Below are 18,643 nucleotides of genomic sequence, written 5' to 3'. Positions count from 1 at the left end.
TCTCACACTCGCGCTGCCTTTCTCTCGCCCTGCCTCTCACTTTCTCACGCTGCCTCTCTCACACTCACGCTGCCTTTCTCTCGCGCTGCCTCTCACTCTCTCGCCCTGCCTCTCACTCTCTCACGCTGCCTCTCTCACACTCGCGCTGCCTTTCTCTCGCTCTGCCTTTCTCTCTCACTCTCCAGTTAATGTCACGTCTCCCAGCGCTTACTGACACCTACCCATGAGCCCCCTCTCTTTCCATTTACTTTAACCAGCATCCTCACCCACTGAGCATTGACTGACACCGGACGTCCATGGACGTTGAAAAGTAGTTGAAATTTGTTCAGTCCACCCTGGCCTTGATGATAACGTCCACAGATGGACCGGACTGGGCCAAATCTGAACCTATCATAGATGTACACTACCAGTCAAAAGTTTGGACACACCTACTCATTCAAGGGTTTTTCTTTATTTGTACTATTTTCTACATTGTAGAATAATAATGAAGACATCAAAACTATGAAATTTACATTTTACTATTTAGTCATTTAGCAGATGCTCTTATCCAGAGCGACTTACAGTTAGTGAATGCATACATGGGTTTTTATTTTATTTTATTTTATACATACTGGCCCCCCGTGGGAAATGAACCCACATCCCTGCCGGCCAAACCCTCCCCTACCTTGGACGACGCTGGACCAATTGTGCGCCGCCCATGGGTCTCCCGGTCGCGGCCGGCTGCGACAGAGCCTGGACTCGAACCAGGATCTCTAGTGGCACAGCTAGCACTGCGATGCAGTGCCTTAGACCACTCCAAATAACACATATGGAATTTTTTTTACATTTTAGTCATTTTAGCAGACGCTCTTATCCAGAGCGACTTACAGTTAGTGAATACATTTTTTATTTTTTTTACACTGGCCCCCAGTGGGAATCGAACCCACAACCCTGGCGTTGCAAACGCCATGCTCTATCAACTGAGCTACATCCCTGCCGGCCATTCCCTCCCCTACTCTGGACGACGCTGGGCCAATTGTGCGCCGCCCATGAGTCTCCCGGTCGCGGCCGGCTGCGACAGAGCCTGGATCATGTAGTACCCAAAAAAGTGTTAAACAAATCAAAATATATTTGGGATTCTTCAAAGTAGCCACCCTTTGCCTTGATGACAGCTTTGCACACTCTTGGCATTCATCAGGCAGTTTTAATTTTGACACTCTTTTTTAGATTTAGTCTAGTCTTATTCATTTTGACTAAAATATAATTAAGTCTTCGTCACATTTGTAATTTGAATAATGATTTTGTCCAGTTTATTGTCAAAATGAGAAACGGTGGAACATTTTAGTCAACTGCAGTGCCTTCAGAAAGTATTCATACCCCCTTGACTTAGTCCACATTGTGTTACAGCCTGAATTCAAAATGGATTAAATGTATATATTTTTTCTCACCCATCTACACACAATACCCCATAATGACAGTAAAACTATGTATTTAGACATTTTAGCAAATGTAAAGTTAAATGCAGATACAGTATCTCATTTACATAAGTATTCACACCCCTTTGCTGTGACACTCCAAATTGAGCTCAGGTGCATCCAATTTCCTTTGATTATCCTTGATATCACTACAACTTGATTGGAGTCCACCTGTGGCCAATTCAATTGTTTGGACATGATTTAGAAAAACACACCAGTCCTATATAAGGTCCCACAGTTGACATTTTGACATTTTAGTCATTTAGCAGAAGCTCTTATCCAGAGCGACTTACAGTTAGTGAGTGCATACATTTTCATACTGTCCCCCCGTGGGAATCGAACCCACAACCATGGCATTGCAAACGCCATGCTCTACCAACTGAGCTACACGGGACCTGTCAGTGCAAGTCAGAGCAGAAACTATACCATGAAGTCCAAGGAAGGAACTGTCCAAGATATATAATGGTGATGAGGCATATACACCATATATACAAAAGTATGTGGACACCCCTTCAAATTAGTAGATTCGGCTATTTCAGCCGCACACGTTGGTGACAGGTGTATAAAATCGAGCACACAGCCATGCAATCTCCATAGCCAAATGTTTGCAGTAGAATGGCCTTTCTGAAGCACTCAGTGACATTCAACGTGGCACTGTCATAGGATGCCACTTTTCCAACAATTCAGTTTGTCAAATATCTGCCCTGCTAGAGCTGCCACGGTCAACTGTAAGTGCTGTTATTGTGAAGTGGAAATGTCTAGGAGCAACAACGGCTCAGGCGCGGAGTGGTAGGCCACACAAGCTCACAGAACGGGGCAGCCAAGTGCTGAAGCGTCTGTCCTCGGTTGCAACACTGACTACCCAGTTCCAAACTGCCTCTGGAAGCAACGTCAGCACAAGAACTGTTCGTCGGGAGCTTCATGAAATGGGTTTCCGTGGCCGAGCAGCGGCACACAAGTCTAAGATCACCATGCACAATGCCAAGCGTTGGCTGGTGTGGTGTAAAGCTTGCCGCCATTGGACTCTGGAACATTGGAAACACATTCTCTGGAGTGATGAATCACGCTTAACCATCTGGCAGTCCGACCGACTAATCTGGGTTTGGCGTATGCCAGGAGAACGCTACCTGCCCCAATGCATAGTGCCAACTATAAAGTTTGATTTTACATTTTAGTAATTTAGCAGATGCTCTTATCCAGAGTGACTTACAGTTAGTGAGTGCATACATTTTTCATACTGGCCCCCCGTGGGAAACGAACCCACAACCCTGGCGCTACAAGCGCCATGCTCTACCAACTGAGCTACAGAGTACTTCGATGTAGGAGGAATAATGGTCTTGGGCTGGTTTTTCATGGTTCGGGCTAGGCCCCTTAGTTCCAGTGAAGGGAGAACTTAACGCTACAGCATACAATGACATTCTAGACGATTCTGTGCTTCCAACTTTGTGGCAACAGTTTGGGGAAGGCCCTTTCCTGTTTCAGCATGACAATGCCCCCGTGCACAAAGCGAGGTCCATACAGAAATGGTTTGTTGAGGTCGGTGTGGAAGAACTTGACTGGCCTGCACAGAGCCCTGACCTCAACCCCATCGGACACCTTTGGGATGAATTGGAACGCCGACTGCGAGCCAGGCCTAACGCCCAACATCAGTGCCCGACCTCACTAATGCTCTTGTGGCTGAATGAAAGCAAGTCCCTGCAGCAATGTTCCAACATCTAGTGAAAAGCCTTCCCAGAAGAGTGGAGGCTATTATATCAGCAAGGGGGGGGGACCCCAACTCCAGATTAATGCCCATGATTTTGGAATGAGATGTTCGACGAGCAGGTGGTCTTCATCATTGGGAAATTGAAAATGATATAGAACTACCCAGACTCTGCCTAGAGCTGTTCATCCGATCAAGCTGAGCAACCGGACTGTAGAGGTAGAAATCCAAATCAACTGAGGGGTCGCTGTTTGTAGTTGGATGAATTGTCCATATAATACCAGCGAAAAAAATCGGACATGATTATACCACTGTAAATGGCGAAATATACACATGAATCGAACGGTTTCTAGTTTTTATTTATTTTTATTATTAGTTGCAATTTAATCAACTCAATAGTGTCACCACACTATTTTGTTGATGAAGCCTAGTTTTAACTATAAGGCCTATGAAGCACTGTTGGCCGACTGGTAAAATATTATGAGGTTATTACAGTGTAGTAAAAATTACATTTGTTTTAGCCTACCTTTTGACTAAAAGATTCAGCTTGGCCCTTTTCTCTCTCCTTGCACCTGGCTATCGGGGGAATTTGGGAAAGTTGTGGCTGTTTTTACTTTGCTTATTGTGCTGATTTTTTCAGAGGGAACATATCTGATTCTCCGTTAATCAAATAGATAACAGGGTTCTCCCCAAATAATATAAGAGGGGCGCTGTGCCACCTTGTGGACTGGCTGCGCCATTATGAAAGATAATAATACTAGATTGCAGGAAATGGCAGTTCAAGACGGAAAAACAAACATTTTCATAAAACTTCCTTGCTCAATTCAAGTTAATTAAAAGACTCCCAGTACTCGCATTATTTTTCAACATGAAATGGTCTTGTGTAGCTCAGTTGGGAGAGCATGGCTCTTGCAAGGCCAGGGTTGTGGGTTAGATTCCCATGTGGAACCAGTATGAAAATGAATGCACTCACTACTGTAAGTCGCTCTGGTTAAGAGTGTCTGCTAAATGACTAAAATGTAGAATGTAGAAACAGAGTAACTATAATTGTAGGTAGGCCTAACTGTAGTTGTAGCTCACTGATTCTCAAGACCCAGCCAAACAAATGTAGAATAACATTCTACACAAACTTGGGCTATAAGCTACAAAAAAACCTGCTAGGCCTACCTTTGTAGCAAACAAACAAAATAATTTGCATAGGCTATAGGCTGTACCTATTTAACTTTGATTTGTTTCTGCTGAAGTGGGCTCTCAAAAAGCACTTCCCCTGCTACATGCCCCAACATGAGCCTTAATCCTCTCCTCTACCTCTACTCCTCCTTTCAGGAACTCTGATTCACCTCCAGCTTGCTAAGAGGCAGGAACATCAGCTGATCCACACATTCCCAAATACACAGCGTGTTATCCCTCACTGTCTGTCAACAGGTGATGATGTGATGTCACTAGTTTGTAAGTCGCTCTGGATAAGAGCGTCTGCTAAATGTAAAACATTTAAAATGCAAACTAGTTATGTCCTTATCAAATCAAATTGTATTGGCCACATACGCCGAATACAACAGGTGTAGACATTACAGTGAAATGCTTACTTACAGCCCTTAACCAACAATGCATTTTTTTTTTTTTATAAAAAAGTAAAATAACAACAAAGTGTTGAGAAAAAAGGAGAAGTAAAATAAAATAACAGTAGGGAGGCCATATATACAGGGGGGGGGTACCGGTGCAGAGTCAATGTGCGGGGGCACCGGCTAGTTGAGGTAGTTGAGGTAATATGTACATGTGGGTAGAGTTAAAGTGACTATGCATAAATAATTAACAGAGTAGCAGCATCGTAAAAAGATTGGGTGAGGGGGGGGCAGTGCAAATAGTCCAGGTAGCCATGATTAGCTGTTCAGGAGTCTTATGGCTTGGGGGTAGAAACTGTTGAGAAGTCTTTTGGACCTAGACTTGGCACTCTGGTACCGCTTGCCGTGCGGTAGCAGAGAGAACAGTCTATGACTAGGGTGGCTGGAGTCTTTGACAATTTTGAGGGCCTTCCTCTGACACAGCCTGGTATAGAGGTCCTGGATGGCTGGAAGCTTGGCCCCAGTGATGTACTGGGCTGTACGCACTACCCTCTGTCATCAAGTCTATGGCAATGTTGTGGCTTTTGGTATGAGCACTTTTACAGCAATTCACACACCTTGTGTCATTTGGCCTGGGCAGTGAACTTACTGACCTCTGGTCTGGGATCAGGGTAGAAACTCTGGGCAACTGTTGGTCTCAACCACAGATCTGGGTTCAGATTACCGAGCCCCAGTTGCAACCTGAAACAGCAGGAGGATGTTAGAGCATTGAGCTAGTAACCGAAAGGTCGATGATTTGAATACCCAAGCCGACAAGGTGAAAAATGGGTTGATGTGCCCTTGAGCAAGGCACTTAACCCTAATTTGCTCCAGGGGCGCCGTAATATTATGGCTGATCCTGTTTTTACATATCTGATCCTTAACCAGGATCTCTGTTGGGCAGGCAGACCGACTGGCAGGCAGACAACTGTAGACTTGTGTGGGTGTGGAGAGCCTTCTGGTGGCTGCTGTTTGTCAGGTGCTTCAGGAATGTGGTGAAGAAATTGAAAAATGAAGGTTGAATTCAGTAGGCTGCATGAAACTGATAGGTAGGCCTACTACGTACTGAACACGGCCATTGGAGAAAACTATTTGAAATGTTGAAGGCACCACCTGAACTTCTTTTCTGTTCCATTTGAACATGTTTTCCCCTGTTTGTGCTTCCCTGAAGGTGATATGGTGTGATGCTTGTTAGTAACTCTGTTCCACAAGCCTTGAACAAGAGAAACCACATTAGCTTAAGGAGACAGAAATAGCTTTTTAACTGCCGCACAGGTTGTGTTTTAGCAGTGTTACAGGCCTAGCTTGTTTGTATGGTTGTGTGAAATGGAAGTTGTCCTGTAGGCATATGTGATGTTTAGGTTACTCCAGCCAAACATTCTCTACCCTGACTTACTGCACAGACTGAGTTCATCATTTGAACCAACTTTCACAGTGGATGTATTATCTCTGCTACTTCTATGCTGCTTCTATGGTTTTAATTGTTTGGATAGGAAGAAGCACTGTGCGGGCCTTTTATTGACCTGTATAAGGCCTTCCACACTGTGGATCACTCATAACATATTCAGACTTTCAACAATTGGCCTGAAGCAGGCTGCATGTAGCTGGTTAGAAAATTATTTAAAGAACACAATGTGTATTTACTGATGGTGTTAAATCAAGTTTTCTGAACATAACAAATAGTGTCCCACAAGGGAGGGGTGAGGAGGGGGGTGTCCTGTGGGATTATTTAAGATAATCTTTGAGGAGGTACGTTTTCAGATGTTTTTTGGAAGATGGGCAGGGACTCTGCTGTCCTAGCTTCAGGGAGACGCTGGTTCCACCATTGGGGTGCCAGGACAGAGAAGAGCTTTGACTGGGCTGAGCGGGAGCTGCCCTGCTGTAAGGGTGGGAGGGCCACGAGTGTTATGTATGCTATTGACCCCACGGCTGACCAGAATCTTTCACCGCTTGCCTGCCTTTATTGCCCTGCAGAGGGCCTTTGTTGAACTGAAGTTAGTGCTTAATGCAGGTAAAACCAAGTGCATGTTTTCCAATTCACGTAAAAATATATTGAATGATTTATGCATACATACTTCGGATGGTGCCATCATTGATCGTGTTCCCACGTAGAAATGTCTGGGCATCTCGATTGACGATAGGCTTTCATTCAAAATACATGTTGATGAGTTAAGTATTTTATTTTTAAATTGCCTTATTTTATAGGAATAGGTCATACCTTACATTAAATGGCAGAAAATAAATAATTCAGTCGACATTCATTCTGATTTTAGACTATGGCGATATAATTTATATGAATGCTACTGTATTGAAGCCCCTGGACGCTGTATATCATAGTGTATTACACTTCATTACTTTGAAGTCTCCCAAATCCATGCATTGCACTCCTTTTTGTCGATAAAGCCCTCTTGTGTAAACTACCACCACTAACTTTTCTGGTAACCTACAGAAATACAAGTATCAGACATGATCTCAGGAATGGCTAACTCTAGAGGTACGTTCGATCTCGACAGAGTTAGGTAAATATGCCCTTAGCTATTTTGGAATGTCTACAGAGTTCACTGAAATTGAATGAATTGGTGCCTGAAGCAGTTCAGACAGCTATGTGAGGACCTTTTAAGGAAGATGTATTATTATTTGTATGATTTACTGATTTGTTATTTTGTTTTATTGTTGTGTTTTTGCTTGCTTATATCTTGTATGTACAGTTGAAGTCGGAAGTTTACATACACCTTAGCCAAATACATTTAAACTCAGTTTTTCACAATTCCTGACATTTAATCCTAGTAAAAATTCCCTGTCTTAGGTCAGTTAGGATCACCACTTTATTTTAAGAATGTGAAATGTCAGAATAATAGTAGAGAGAATGATTTTATTTCAGCTTTTATTTCTTTCATCACATTCCCAGTGGGTCAGAAGTTTACATACACTCAATTAGTATTTGGTAGCATTGCCTTTAAATTGTTTAACTTGGGTCAAACGTTTCGGGTAGCCTTCCACAAGCTTCCCACAAACGTTTTTTCAGTTCTGCCCACACATTTTCTATAGGATTGAGGTCAGGGCTTTGTGATGGCCACTCCAATTTCTTGACTTTGTTGTCCTTAAGCCATTTTGCCACAACTTTGGAAGTATGCTTGGGGTCATTGTCCATTTGGAAGACCCATTTGTGACCAAGCTTTAACTTCCTGACTGATGTCTTGAGATGTTGCTTCAATATATACACATAATTTTCCTTCCTCATGATGCCATCTATTTTGTGAAGTGCACCAGTCCCTCCTGCAGCAAAGCACCCCCACAGCATGATGCTGCCACCCCCGTGCTTCACGGTTGGGATGGTGATCTTCGGCTTGCAAGCGACCCCCTTTTTCCTCCAAACATAACGATGGTCATTATGGCCAAACAGTTCTATTTTTGTTTCATCAGACCAGAGGACATTACTCCAAAAAGTAAGATCTTTGTCCCCATGTGCAGTTGCAAATCGTAGTCTGGCTTTCATATGGCGGTTTTGGAGCAGTGGCTTCTTCCTTGCTGAGCGGCCTTTCAAGTTATGTCGATATAGGACTTGTTTTACTGTGGATATAGATACTTTTGTACCTGTTTCCTCCATCATCTTCACAAGGTCCTTTGCTGTTGTTCTGGGATTGATTTGCACTTTTCGCACCAAAGTATGTTCATCTCTAGGAGACAGAGTGCGTCTCCTTCCTGAGCGGTATGACAGCTGCGTGGTCCCATGGTGTTTATACTTGCGTATTATTGTTTGTACAGATTAACGTGGTACCTTCAGGCATTTGGAAATTGCTCCCAAGGATGAACCAGACTTGTGGAGGCCTGACTTGGCTGATTTCTTTTGATTTTCCCATGATCTCAAGCAAAGAGGCACTGAGTTTGAAGGTAGGCCTTGAAATACATTCACAGGTACACCTCCAATTGACTCAAATGATGTCAATTAGCCTATCAGAAGCTTCTAAAGCCATGACATCATTTTCTGGAATTTTCCAAGCTGTTTAAAGGCACAGTCAATTTAGTGTATGTAAACTTCTGACCCACTGGAATTGTGATACAGTGAATTATAAGTGAAATAATCTGTCTGTAAACAATTGGAAAAATTACTTGTGTCATGCACAAAGTAGAAGTCCTAACTGACTTGCCAAAACTATAGTTTGTTAACAAGACATTTGTGGAGTGGTTGAAAAACGAGTTTTAATGACTAAGTGTATGTAAACTTCCGAATTCAATTGTATCTAGGCCTATGTTTTGTAACTTTTCCCAGGTCGTTGCTGCAAATGACAGTGTATTCTCAGTCAACTCACCTGGTTAAATAAAAAGTCAATACAAATTAAATAAACATGCATAGTGTATACGTTTTACATAATAATATTATACATATAGCGTTGTCTATTTGTGTATGGTGCATTTCTGTGTGCTGCACATTTTGTGTGGGTCTGTGTGGGTATTCATGGTTTTAGTCTGTGCTCATCATATGAATCTAACATGCTCGCTCTCTCCTCAAGATTGCAGTGTGAGGAGGACACAGACAGATAAACACACACTCTCTGAGCCGTACAGAAGAGGCAGCCTTACCTCAACTCTCAAGCACTATGCCCTTCTGACACACAACTGGTAAGTACAAGGTGTGTCTGTTTGTTGTAAACTACAGTAGAAGCTGTAATCACTAATCAGGCTTAGCCCCAGGCAGAATCTGAGCCACGTTAACCTTATGTGTTGTTGTGGCAGACAAACCGACTGCTCTGTTCCACTCTGGTTTTACAGTAGCCACTTAGACAGGGGACATAATGACAGGCCAACACACAGTGGGAGTCAGAGGGAGATGACTAGACTGACATAAGGACAGCTATACCAGCGGAATGTGTCTGTGGAAGGCAGCCCTTTGTTACTGTAGGTCGGCTTGGATGCACGCACACGCGCACACACAAAGTCCAGCAAGCCACACAAAGGCCAATGTTGTCTGTTTGGCACACATGGTTCTCTATGCTGTATGTCAGTGAGCTGAACGACTCCTTATTCCTCATTAGGCTCACTGTCGTGTGTGTGGAGGATTTAATGAGAGAAGGGAAGGATACTAGGAATGTTATCAGACAGCTGCCGATATTAAACATTTCACTATGACAAATTTGTTTCAGTACTGTAGGTGGGTCGTTCCACCAATTCAGTGCCTTTTGTGAAGTGTAACAAAAAAATAAGTTTGATTTCACCTAATTTTAACATTCTGTCATAAAGAGTACATGTTCAACTTCATAAAAAACATGTTTTCCCATCTCAAGGTTAAATAAAAAAGTAACAGGGTTGACCGTAGCAGGGTTGGCGATTTCATCTTAAATCAGCCATAAATCCCCTCCTGACGGGGAATGGAAGCTTGTTGTGTGCAACAGGGAGTGGCAATTGAATGCAAGCTTCACAAAAAAATGTAATGGCTAAAACAATAGAAATAAAATGTCCTTCATGACAGTAAAAAGAAGGAAAACAAACAAACAATAACAAATCATTAAAGAGTCAACTGCTTGTTTGAATCCCATGTATGTTGTGAGTGGAAGATGGTAATGGGCTGGTGATACGATATTATCACGATATTTAGGTGCCCATATGTATTGCGATTCTCACAATTCTATATGTATTTCTATTCTGCAATTAGTTTTTGTTTTTTATTGCGATTTGATGTTCCAAACATATGTCTTACTATATGCCATCTGCAGAGAGATGAGAGAGCATAAGAAAATGAGTTTTTATCAGTCAGGGAATTAAAAGTGCTGAAAACATGTTGGCTCACTAAGATTGAGAACAAGGTATAGGATGAAAAATACCAGAGTTTTGGCACAGGTACGTCCGATTTAACGCTACCTACAGTTTATTTTATAAATCGATACTTGGAGTCTAATTTCGTCCCAAAATAATATCGCAATATGTAATTATTGATTTTTAACCCCATCGCTACTATGTATGGGTAACAGGGTTGTCGTGCTATGCTCGACCCAATCAGTTTTTCACCACACAGCACCAGAAACTGGCCAAAAAGAGTAGAACCAGCTCTCCTGCTTATACAATGATTTGACTGTTAGATTTTTCTTTTGAAAATAATATTTAAAGATAAATAGTTTCACCATAATTAAACGAAAGTTCAGTTCATGTAACAGAGTTGATCTTAAAATAAGGGACAGATATAAATGAATCACATGAAATAAATAATAATCTTCAGAAATTACTTTGTCCAAGTAACAAAATGAGGGCTTTACAATGATGGTAAAACTTGGAGACATTTTGGGATTAAGTGGGTTGAAATCCTCCTAGAAGTGACACAGGTTTGATGGAGGTACACGTCAAAATGCTGAATTCTTGCACTTTAGCAAGCCGTTATTCATATGAAAAATAAGATTTACTGAATTCTCAGTGTAGTCTATATTAAAGGGCACTTCATTTAATATTGATGCACAATTTCAACTTAAAATATCTCTCACACACACACATACACAGTTTATGGTGTGACTGTGCTGCCAACTCTAACACCAGACCTTTCCCCAAAAAGTATACACAGTTTCTCTTTTGTTCTGTAAATGTAGAACTTTTCATTTTGGAAAAAAAATCATACGTGAAAAGTAATACACAAAACATTAAATCTACATGGCTCATGTGTGTAAATGGTGGGAACTGTTGTCTCTTCTAGTATGACAGGCCAGGACACACTCTGCAGCAAGGTCTGCGGTATCTATGTTTTCTCCTAGGAAAATGTTGATTTTCTCCTCGACAGGCAGTTTAATAAATCCTGTAATTCGTTCTTTACATTTCATGTGATGAATTCCTCCTGATTGGAGCATATTTGGAGCAGTGGAGTAGGAAGTGCTGCTCATCCTCTACCTCACCTGTACCACAATATCTCTCTCTCTCTCTCCTCTCTTTCTGTCTCCCCGCCCTCTCTCTATCCTCTCTCGCTGTCTCTCTCACGCACACTCACTTTCATACTTGAGGATTACACTGCACACTGCCAACTGAGCTAGTTAAACCACAGCTTAGTGAGCATCTGTGTGTGTCTGTCTGCATGTGTACTTGGCACCTGTATGTGGGGCTAGAGCACTGCTGAATTCCCACATCTGAAGTGAATCTCCTATCAGTTTCATCCACAAGGGAGCACTGTTGATCCAGGGTTTTGTCAGCATTGGTGTGATAAATGAAATATGGGTTTACGTAGTTTCTCTCTGTCATAGTAATTGTGTGTGTGTGTGTCCAGAGTGCACACACTGAGGATGAGTAGTGCTCTCCGGCACTGACAGACAGATGGTGTGGGAATTATGGACCTCCCCAATGGCCAATCAAGCGTCACCACCGCCACTGCCTCGGAGGTGAGACACGCCCCTTTCCCCCTTAACTTCTCCCATTCTGATTATTTCATTAATGTGTGTCTGTGCAGGGCTAGAACAAACACTGACAGAGTGCTATGGGTGTCAATCACACCCCCATTTCTTTGAGCTTTATGTTTCCCATGTTCCCTGCCCTAACGTGTATGTGGTTGTCTCCAGAAGAGCAGCAGCTCAGAGTCTCTCAGTGAGAAGGGTTCTGAGCTGAAGAAGAGTTTTGATGCTGTCGTCTTTGATGTCCTGAAGGTCACCCCTGAGGAGTATGCAGTAAGTACCCACCCTGCTGTGTGTGTGTAAGGAATAGCGCGTATGTGACATTGAGACACTAGAAGGGGAATGATGCATCTTGGAAAGTCTTTTGGAAAGAGAGGAAGAAAGGAGGATGAAGTGGGTGAGTTCAGTAATAGTAGATTTGTGTTGGCAGGAGGGCACACAGGCCCTAATTTCCTCAGATATTCTCAATAGAACGAGGCCATTCTAAAAGCTACAACTCCCAGCCGCTGTTAGATAGATCACCATGGTCCTCCCTAGGCAGTCAGTTTCCATGATGTCAGACAACATAAACCATCTGCCTGCGTAGACTAGACCATTACTCTGTGTAGAGTATAATGAAAGGCTGTGATTTACCTGCTTTTCCCTGAAAAGCCAAAGCTCTGTATATTATATATAGAAGATTTAGGTCCACTGTCTAACTTGGTCGTTTTTCGTCCAGGCAGTATGGCTAGAGCATTACTGTAGCCCAGTTGTGATTTGTGACGCGATTACCCACTGGGCACATACGTCAGTTCAACGTCTAGATTTTGTTGAGTTGTCAACTAACGTGAATTCAACGTGAAATCAACCAACCTTGTCATTGTATTTAGTTCAAAAGTTGGTTGATACATTTTTGCAAAGCCAATCAGTTTTCCGTGTTGAATCAATGTCATCACATTGAATTGTTTGATTTGAAATGACATTGAAACAATGTTGACTCAACCAGTTTTTGCCCAGTGGCTAGTGCAGCAACTTTTTAATGCTGACGCAGTCCCTCTAGTTAAGTATTTAGGAAGGTTCCATACTCTGTTCTTTGTTCTAGGTATAATTCTAGTTTGAGCCTTTCTTCTCACTTCTCACTCTCCCCTGCCTTGCCATACCCAGCTAGACAGACAGAGGGTGGTCTCTACCTTTTCTCTAACCCTCCAGATGGAATTTCTCCTGGTTATTCTGGGACTGTTGAATTAAGTTTTTGAAGCGCTGCCTGCAATGATGTCAGGTCAACTCTTCAGTCCAAATCTGTTTCCCTAATTACTGCTCCGATGCCCCCATCTCCCCTTCTCTCTACCCCCCTCCCTCTCTCTCTCTCCTTCTCTCTATCCCGCTCTCTCTCCTTCTCTCTCTCCCACTCTTTCTCTCTCTTTCCCTCTCTCGCGCTCGCTCTCTCTCTCACTCTCCAGGGTCAGATCACTCTCATGGATGCTCCGGTGTTCAAAGCCATTCAGCCTGAGGTGAGTTACAGTACAGGACCGTCTGTCTGTGTCCCCCTGCTTCTCTTCTTACACACCTCACACACCACGACCACTACACACACACTCACACACACACTCATTCTCACACCCTATAAATGGTCTATGTGAATGCCAGTATAAGCATGTGTATCTGTGTGTTGGCTCTCTGTAACCTTGTAAAGCGAGCTGACAGGCCTCAGGGATAACCTGTGTTTAGGGTTGGCCACAGCAGACCACTTAAAACAGCGTCCGTCCGTCCACATCACGCCACACCACCACCCTGTGGAATCACTCTGGGTTCTGATTGGTTAGCAGTGTAGGGTAGGCCTATTGGTTCCACCTATGCTCAAACTAGATTTTGCACTGGTTGCAGTTTAAGTAAGACATTGAAATAAGAAAGTAAGGAATTAGTTAAGGATAGAATAATGGTTAAGGTTGTGGTCAAAATGGATGTGTTGTTGCTAGCCTGTAGAGTGGGACAGTTCTGCCTGCCTGAGCCCTCCAATGATTCAAACTCCAATGAAAGGAAGTTTTACTGTTGTATCTGTTGGTGCCTTTCCACAGCTCTGCTACCAAGGGATTTATGGAGACTAACATGCCCTTGTGTTCTGTTCTGACTGACTGCACACAGACTGGCTGACTGACAGACTGACTAGGCATTTGATGATCTCTCCTCACATTGAAACCCAATGTAGCGTTCTGGGCCCTTCACTTTCATGACTTATGGATATGGAAGAAAAGGAGAAGATGAGAAAAATAGAAAGAATGGAGGGAGAGCAGAAGGGATATTAAATAAGGTGAAAGATGTGTGGGGGGGGGGAGTAGAGGTGAGTGGGCTGGAGTGAGAGAGAAGGGGAAGCGGTACCCGATGCACCAAGTCTGGAACTAACAGGACCCTGAACAGCTTCAGCCCCTCAAGCTATAAGACTAATAAATAGTTAGTTAAATATTTTACCAATAGCTACCCGGAATATCTGCATTGACACTTTTTGCACTAACTCTTTTGACTCATCGCATACGCTGCTGTTACTGTTTAGTATCGATCCTGTTGCCTAGTCACTTTATCTCTACCTATATGTACATGGTGCCTTCAGAAAGTATTCATACCCCTTGACTTATTCCACATTTTGTTGTTACTGCCTGAATTCAAATTGATTAAATTGTTATTTTTCCTCACCCATCTACACACTACCCCATAATGACAAAGTGAAAACAACATGTTTTTAGAAAGTTTTGCTAATTTATTCAAAATGAAATACAGAAATATCTAATTTACATAAGTATTCACACACCTGAGTCAATACTTTGTAGAATAATAGATTGATTTGGCAGCGAGTACAGCTGTGAGTCTTTCTGGGTAAGTCTCTAAGAGCTTTCCACACCTGGATTGTGCAACATTTTCCCATTTATTATTTTCGAAATGTTTCAAGCTCTGTCAAATTTGTTGTTGATCTTTGCTAGACAACAATTTTCAGGTCTTGCCATAGATTTTCAAGTAGATTTAAGTCAAAACTGTAACTAGGCCACTCAGGAACATTCAATGTCGTCTTGGTAAGCAACTCCAGTGTAGATTAGGTAGATTAGGTTATTGTTCAGCCTAAAGGTAAATTAATCTCCCAGTATCTGGTGGAAAGCAGACTGAACCAGGGTTTCCTCGAGGATTTAGCCTGTGCTTAGCTCCATTATGTAAAAATGTTTATCCTGAAAAACTCCCCAGTCCTTAACGATTACAAGCATACCCATAACATGATGCAGCCACCACTATGTTTGAAAATATGGAGAATGGTACTCAGTAATATGTTATATTGGATTTTCCCAAAACATAACACTTTGTATTCAGGACAAAAAGTCAATTGCTTTGCCACATTTTTTGCATTATTACTTTAGTGCCTTGTGACAAACAGGATGCATGTTTTGGAATATTTTTATTCTGTACAGGCTTCCTTCTTTTCACTCTGTCAATTAGGTTAGTATTGTGGAGTAACTTCAATGTTGTTGATCCATCCGTTTTCTCCTGTCACAGCCATTACACTCTAACTGTTTTAAAGTCACCATTGTCCTCATGGTGAAATCCCTGAGTGGGTTCTTTCCGGCAACTGAGTTAGGAAGGACGCCTGTATCTTTGTAGTGACTGGGTGTATTGATACACCATCCAAAGTGTAATTAATAACTTCACCATGCTCAAATGGGTATTCAATGTCTGCTTTTTTATTTTTACCCATCTACCAATAAGTTCCCTTCTTTGCGAGGCATTGGAAAACCTCCCTGGTCTTTGTGGTTGAATCTGTGTTTGAAATGTACTGCTGGATTGAGGGACCTTACAGATAATTGTATGTGTGGGGTACAGAGATGAGGTAGTCGTTCAAAAATCATGTTAAACACTTATTGCACACAGAGTGAGTCCATGCAACTTATTATGTGATTTGTTAAGCACATTTTTACTCCTGAACGTATTTAGGCTTGCCATATCAGTGGTTGAATACTTATTGATTCAAGACATTTCAGCTTTTCCTTTATATTTAATTTGTAACAATTTCGAAAAACATAATTCCACTTTGACATTATTGGGGATTGTGTGTAGGCCAGTGACAAATCTCAATTTAATCAGTTTTAAATTCAGGCTGTATCACAACAAAATGTGGAAAAAGGGGTGTGAATACTTTGAGTGCACTATCTACCTCAATTACCTCGTACCCCTGCACATCGACTCTGTACTGGTACCCCATGTACAGTGGGGAGAACAAGTATTTGATACACTGCCGATTTTGCAGGTTTTCCTACTTACAAAGCATGTAGAGGTCTGTAATTTTTATCATAGGTACACTTCAACTGTGAGAGACGGAATCTAAAACAAAAATCCAGAAAATCACATTGTATGTTTTTTAAGGAATTAATTTGCATTTTATTGCATGACATAAGTATTTGATACATCAGAAAAGCCGAACTTAATATTTGGTACAGAAACATTGTTTGCAATTACAGAGATCATACGTTTCCTGTAGGTCTTGACCAGGTTTGCACACACTGAGCAGGGATTTTGGCCCACTCCTCCATACAGACCTTCTCCAGATCCTTCAGGTTTCGGGGCTGTCGCTGGGCAATATGGACTTTCAGCTCCCTCCAAAGATTTTCTATTGAATTCCGGTCTGGAGACTGGCTAGGCCACTCCAGGACCTTGAGATGCTTCTTACGGAGCCACTCCTTAGTTGCCCTGGCTGTGTGTTTCGGGTCGTTGTCATGCTGGAAGACCCAGCCACGACCCATCTTCAATGCTCTTACTGAGGGAAGGAGGTTGTTGGCCAAGATCTCGCGATACATGGCCCCATCCATCCTCCCCTCAATACGGTGCAGTCATCCTGTCCCCTTTGCAGAAAAGCATCCCCAAAGAATGATGTTTCCACCTCCATGCTTCACGGTTGGGATGGTGTTCTTGGGGTTGTACTCATCCTTCTTCTTCCTCCAAACACGGCGAGTGGAGTTTGGACCAAAAAGCTCTATTTTTGTCTCATCAGACCACATGACCTTCTCCCATTCCTCCTCCGGATCATCCAGATGGTCATTGGCAAACTTCAGATGGGCCTGGACATGCGCTGGCTTGAGCAGGGGGACCTTGCGTGCGCTGCAGGATTTTAATCCATGACGGCGTAGTGTGTTACTAATGGTTTTCTTTGAGACTGTGGTCCCAGCTCTGTTCAGGTCATTGACCAGGTCCTGCCGTGTAGTTCTGGGCTGATCCCTCACCTTCCTCATGATCATTGATGCCCCACGAGGTGAGATCTTGCATGGAGCCCCAGACCGAGGGTGATTGACCGTCCATCTTGAACTTCTTCCATTTTCTTCCAGTTGTTGCCTTCTCACCAAGCTGCTTGCCTATTGTCCTGTAGCCCATCCCAGCCCTGTGCAGGTCTACAATTTTATCCCTGATGTCCTTACACAGCTCTCTGGTCTTGGCCATTGTGGAGAGGTTGGAGTCTGTTTGATTGAGTGTGTGGACAGGTGTCTTTTATACAGGTAACGAGTTCAAACAGGTGCAGTTAATACAGGTAATGAGTGGAGAACAGGAGGGCTTCTTAAAGAAAAACTAACAGGTCTGTGAGAGCCGGAATTCTTACTGGTTGGTAGGTGATCAAATACTAATGTCATTCAATAAAATGCAAATTAATTACTTAAAAATCATACAATGGGATTTTCTGGATTTTTGTTTTAGATTCAGTCTCTCACAGTTGAAGTGTACCTATGATAAAAATTACAGACCTCTACATGCTTTGTAAGTAGGAAAACCTGCAAAATCGGCAGTGTATCAAATACTTGTTCTCCCCACTATATATAGCCAAGTAATCATTACTCATTGTGTATTTATTCCTTTTGTGTTATTATTTTTGTACTATTTAAAAAAATGTCTGCATTGTTGGGAATGGCCCGTATGTAAGCATTTCACTGTTCGTCCTCACCTGATGTTCACGAAGCAGGTGACAAATTGTATTTTATTTGAGAAGAGAGCAGAGTGACCCAGTGTGTGATGGCAGGGACGGAGGGCTCTTCTTGCTCTGACTGTGTGTTTTGTCTCTGATCTTGTGCGAATGTGGGTTTGTGCGTGCGTGCATGCATGTGTGTGCGTCAGGGTTTCCATTAGCCAGGAATAGCCGGCTTTTGGCCAATACATTTTTTTGGGATAAGCAATAAATAAAATAGGCGCTTTTTAGCCTATTCATTGATGGAAATACAAGTTGATAGAAATACTTTTGACTGGTCATGCTTATCGGTCTATAGGTTCATTTTCATAATTTAGTGGAATTAAATTGCTGCGTGTGTAGGCTACAGTATATTCGTTATGTATCTTATCACATGCATACAGCATACGGATACAGAGCCGTTGACCGGAAAATCTGTCAAATGGCAACGGAAGGCAGACTTCACCAGCGTGTCACACCACTTTGCAATGAGCTGGAGGCAGTAGGATATGCATTTTGTTTGAAACCTGAACGTTTTAATACATATTATGAGGCATATCTTACCTTGCTTATTAGATCCTAATTTC

General features: G+C 42.5%; 1 protein-coding gene across 4 annotated transcripts in view; it reads left to right on the top strand.

Moving 5' to 3' along the window:
- LOC121540200 (ras-specific guanine nucleotide-releasing factor RalGPS2-like) overlaps positions 1-18,643 on the top strand; it is a 138,009-nt gene that overhangs the window by 17,887 nt on the left and 101,479 nt on the right. For 2 of the 4 annotated variants that reach the window (XM_045207822.1, XM_041848888.2), the window contains exons 2-5: positions 9,269-9,377; positions 11,995-12,106; positions 12,284-12,388; positions 13,555-13,605. In XM_045207822.1, coding sequence (XP_045063757.1) covers positions 12,056-12,106; positions 12,284-12,388; positions 13,555-13,605 — 207 coding nt within the window. In that variant the 5' untranslated portion in view covers positions 9,269-9,377; positions 11,995-12,055. Of the gene's footprint in view, positions 1-9,268; positions 9,378-11,971; positions 12,107-12,283; positions 12,389-13,554; positions 13,606-18,643 lie in introns of all 4 variants that reach the window. The other 2 variants (XM_045207821.1, XM_045207820.1) reach the window with 2 other exon arrangements.

Source organism: Coregonus clupeaformis, chromosome 26 (assembly GCF_020615455.1).
Source record: "Coregonus clupeaformis isolate EN_2021a chromosome 26, ASM2061545v1, whole genome shotgun sequence".
NCBI classification, from domain to species: Eukaryota; Metazoa; Chordata; class Actinopteri; order Salmoniformes; family Salmonidae; genus Coregonus; species Coregonus clupeaformis.
Note: the sequence above shows the minus strand (reverse complement) of the source record. Positions and strands in the feature narration are given on the sequence as shown.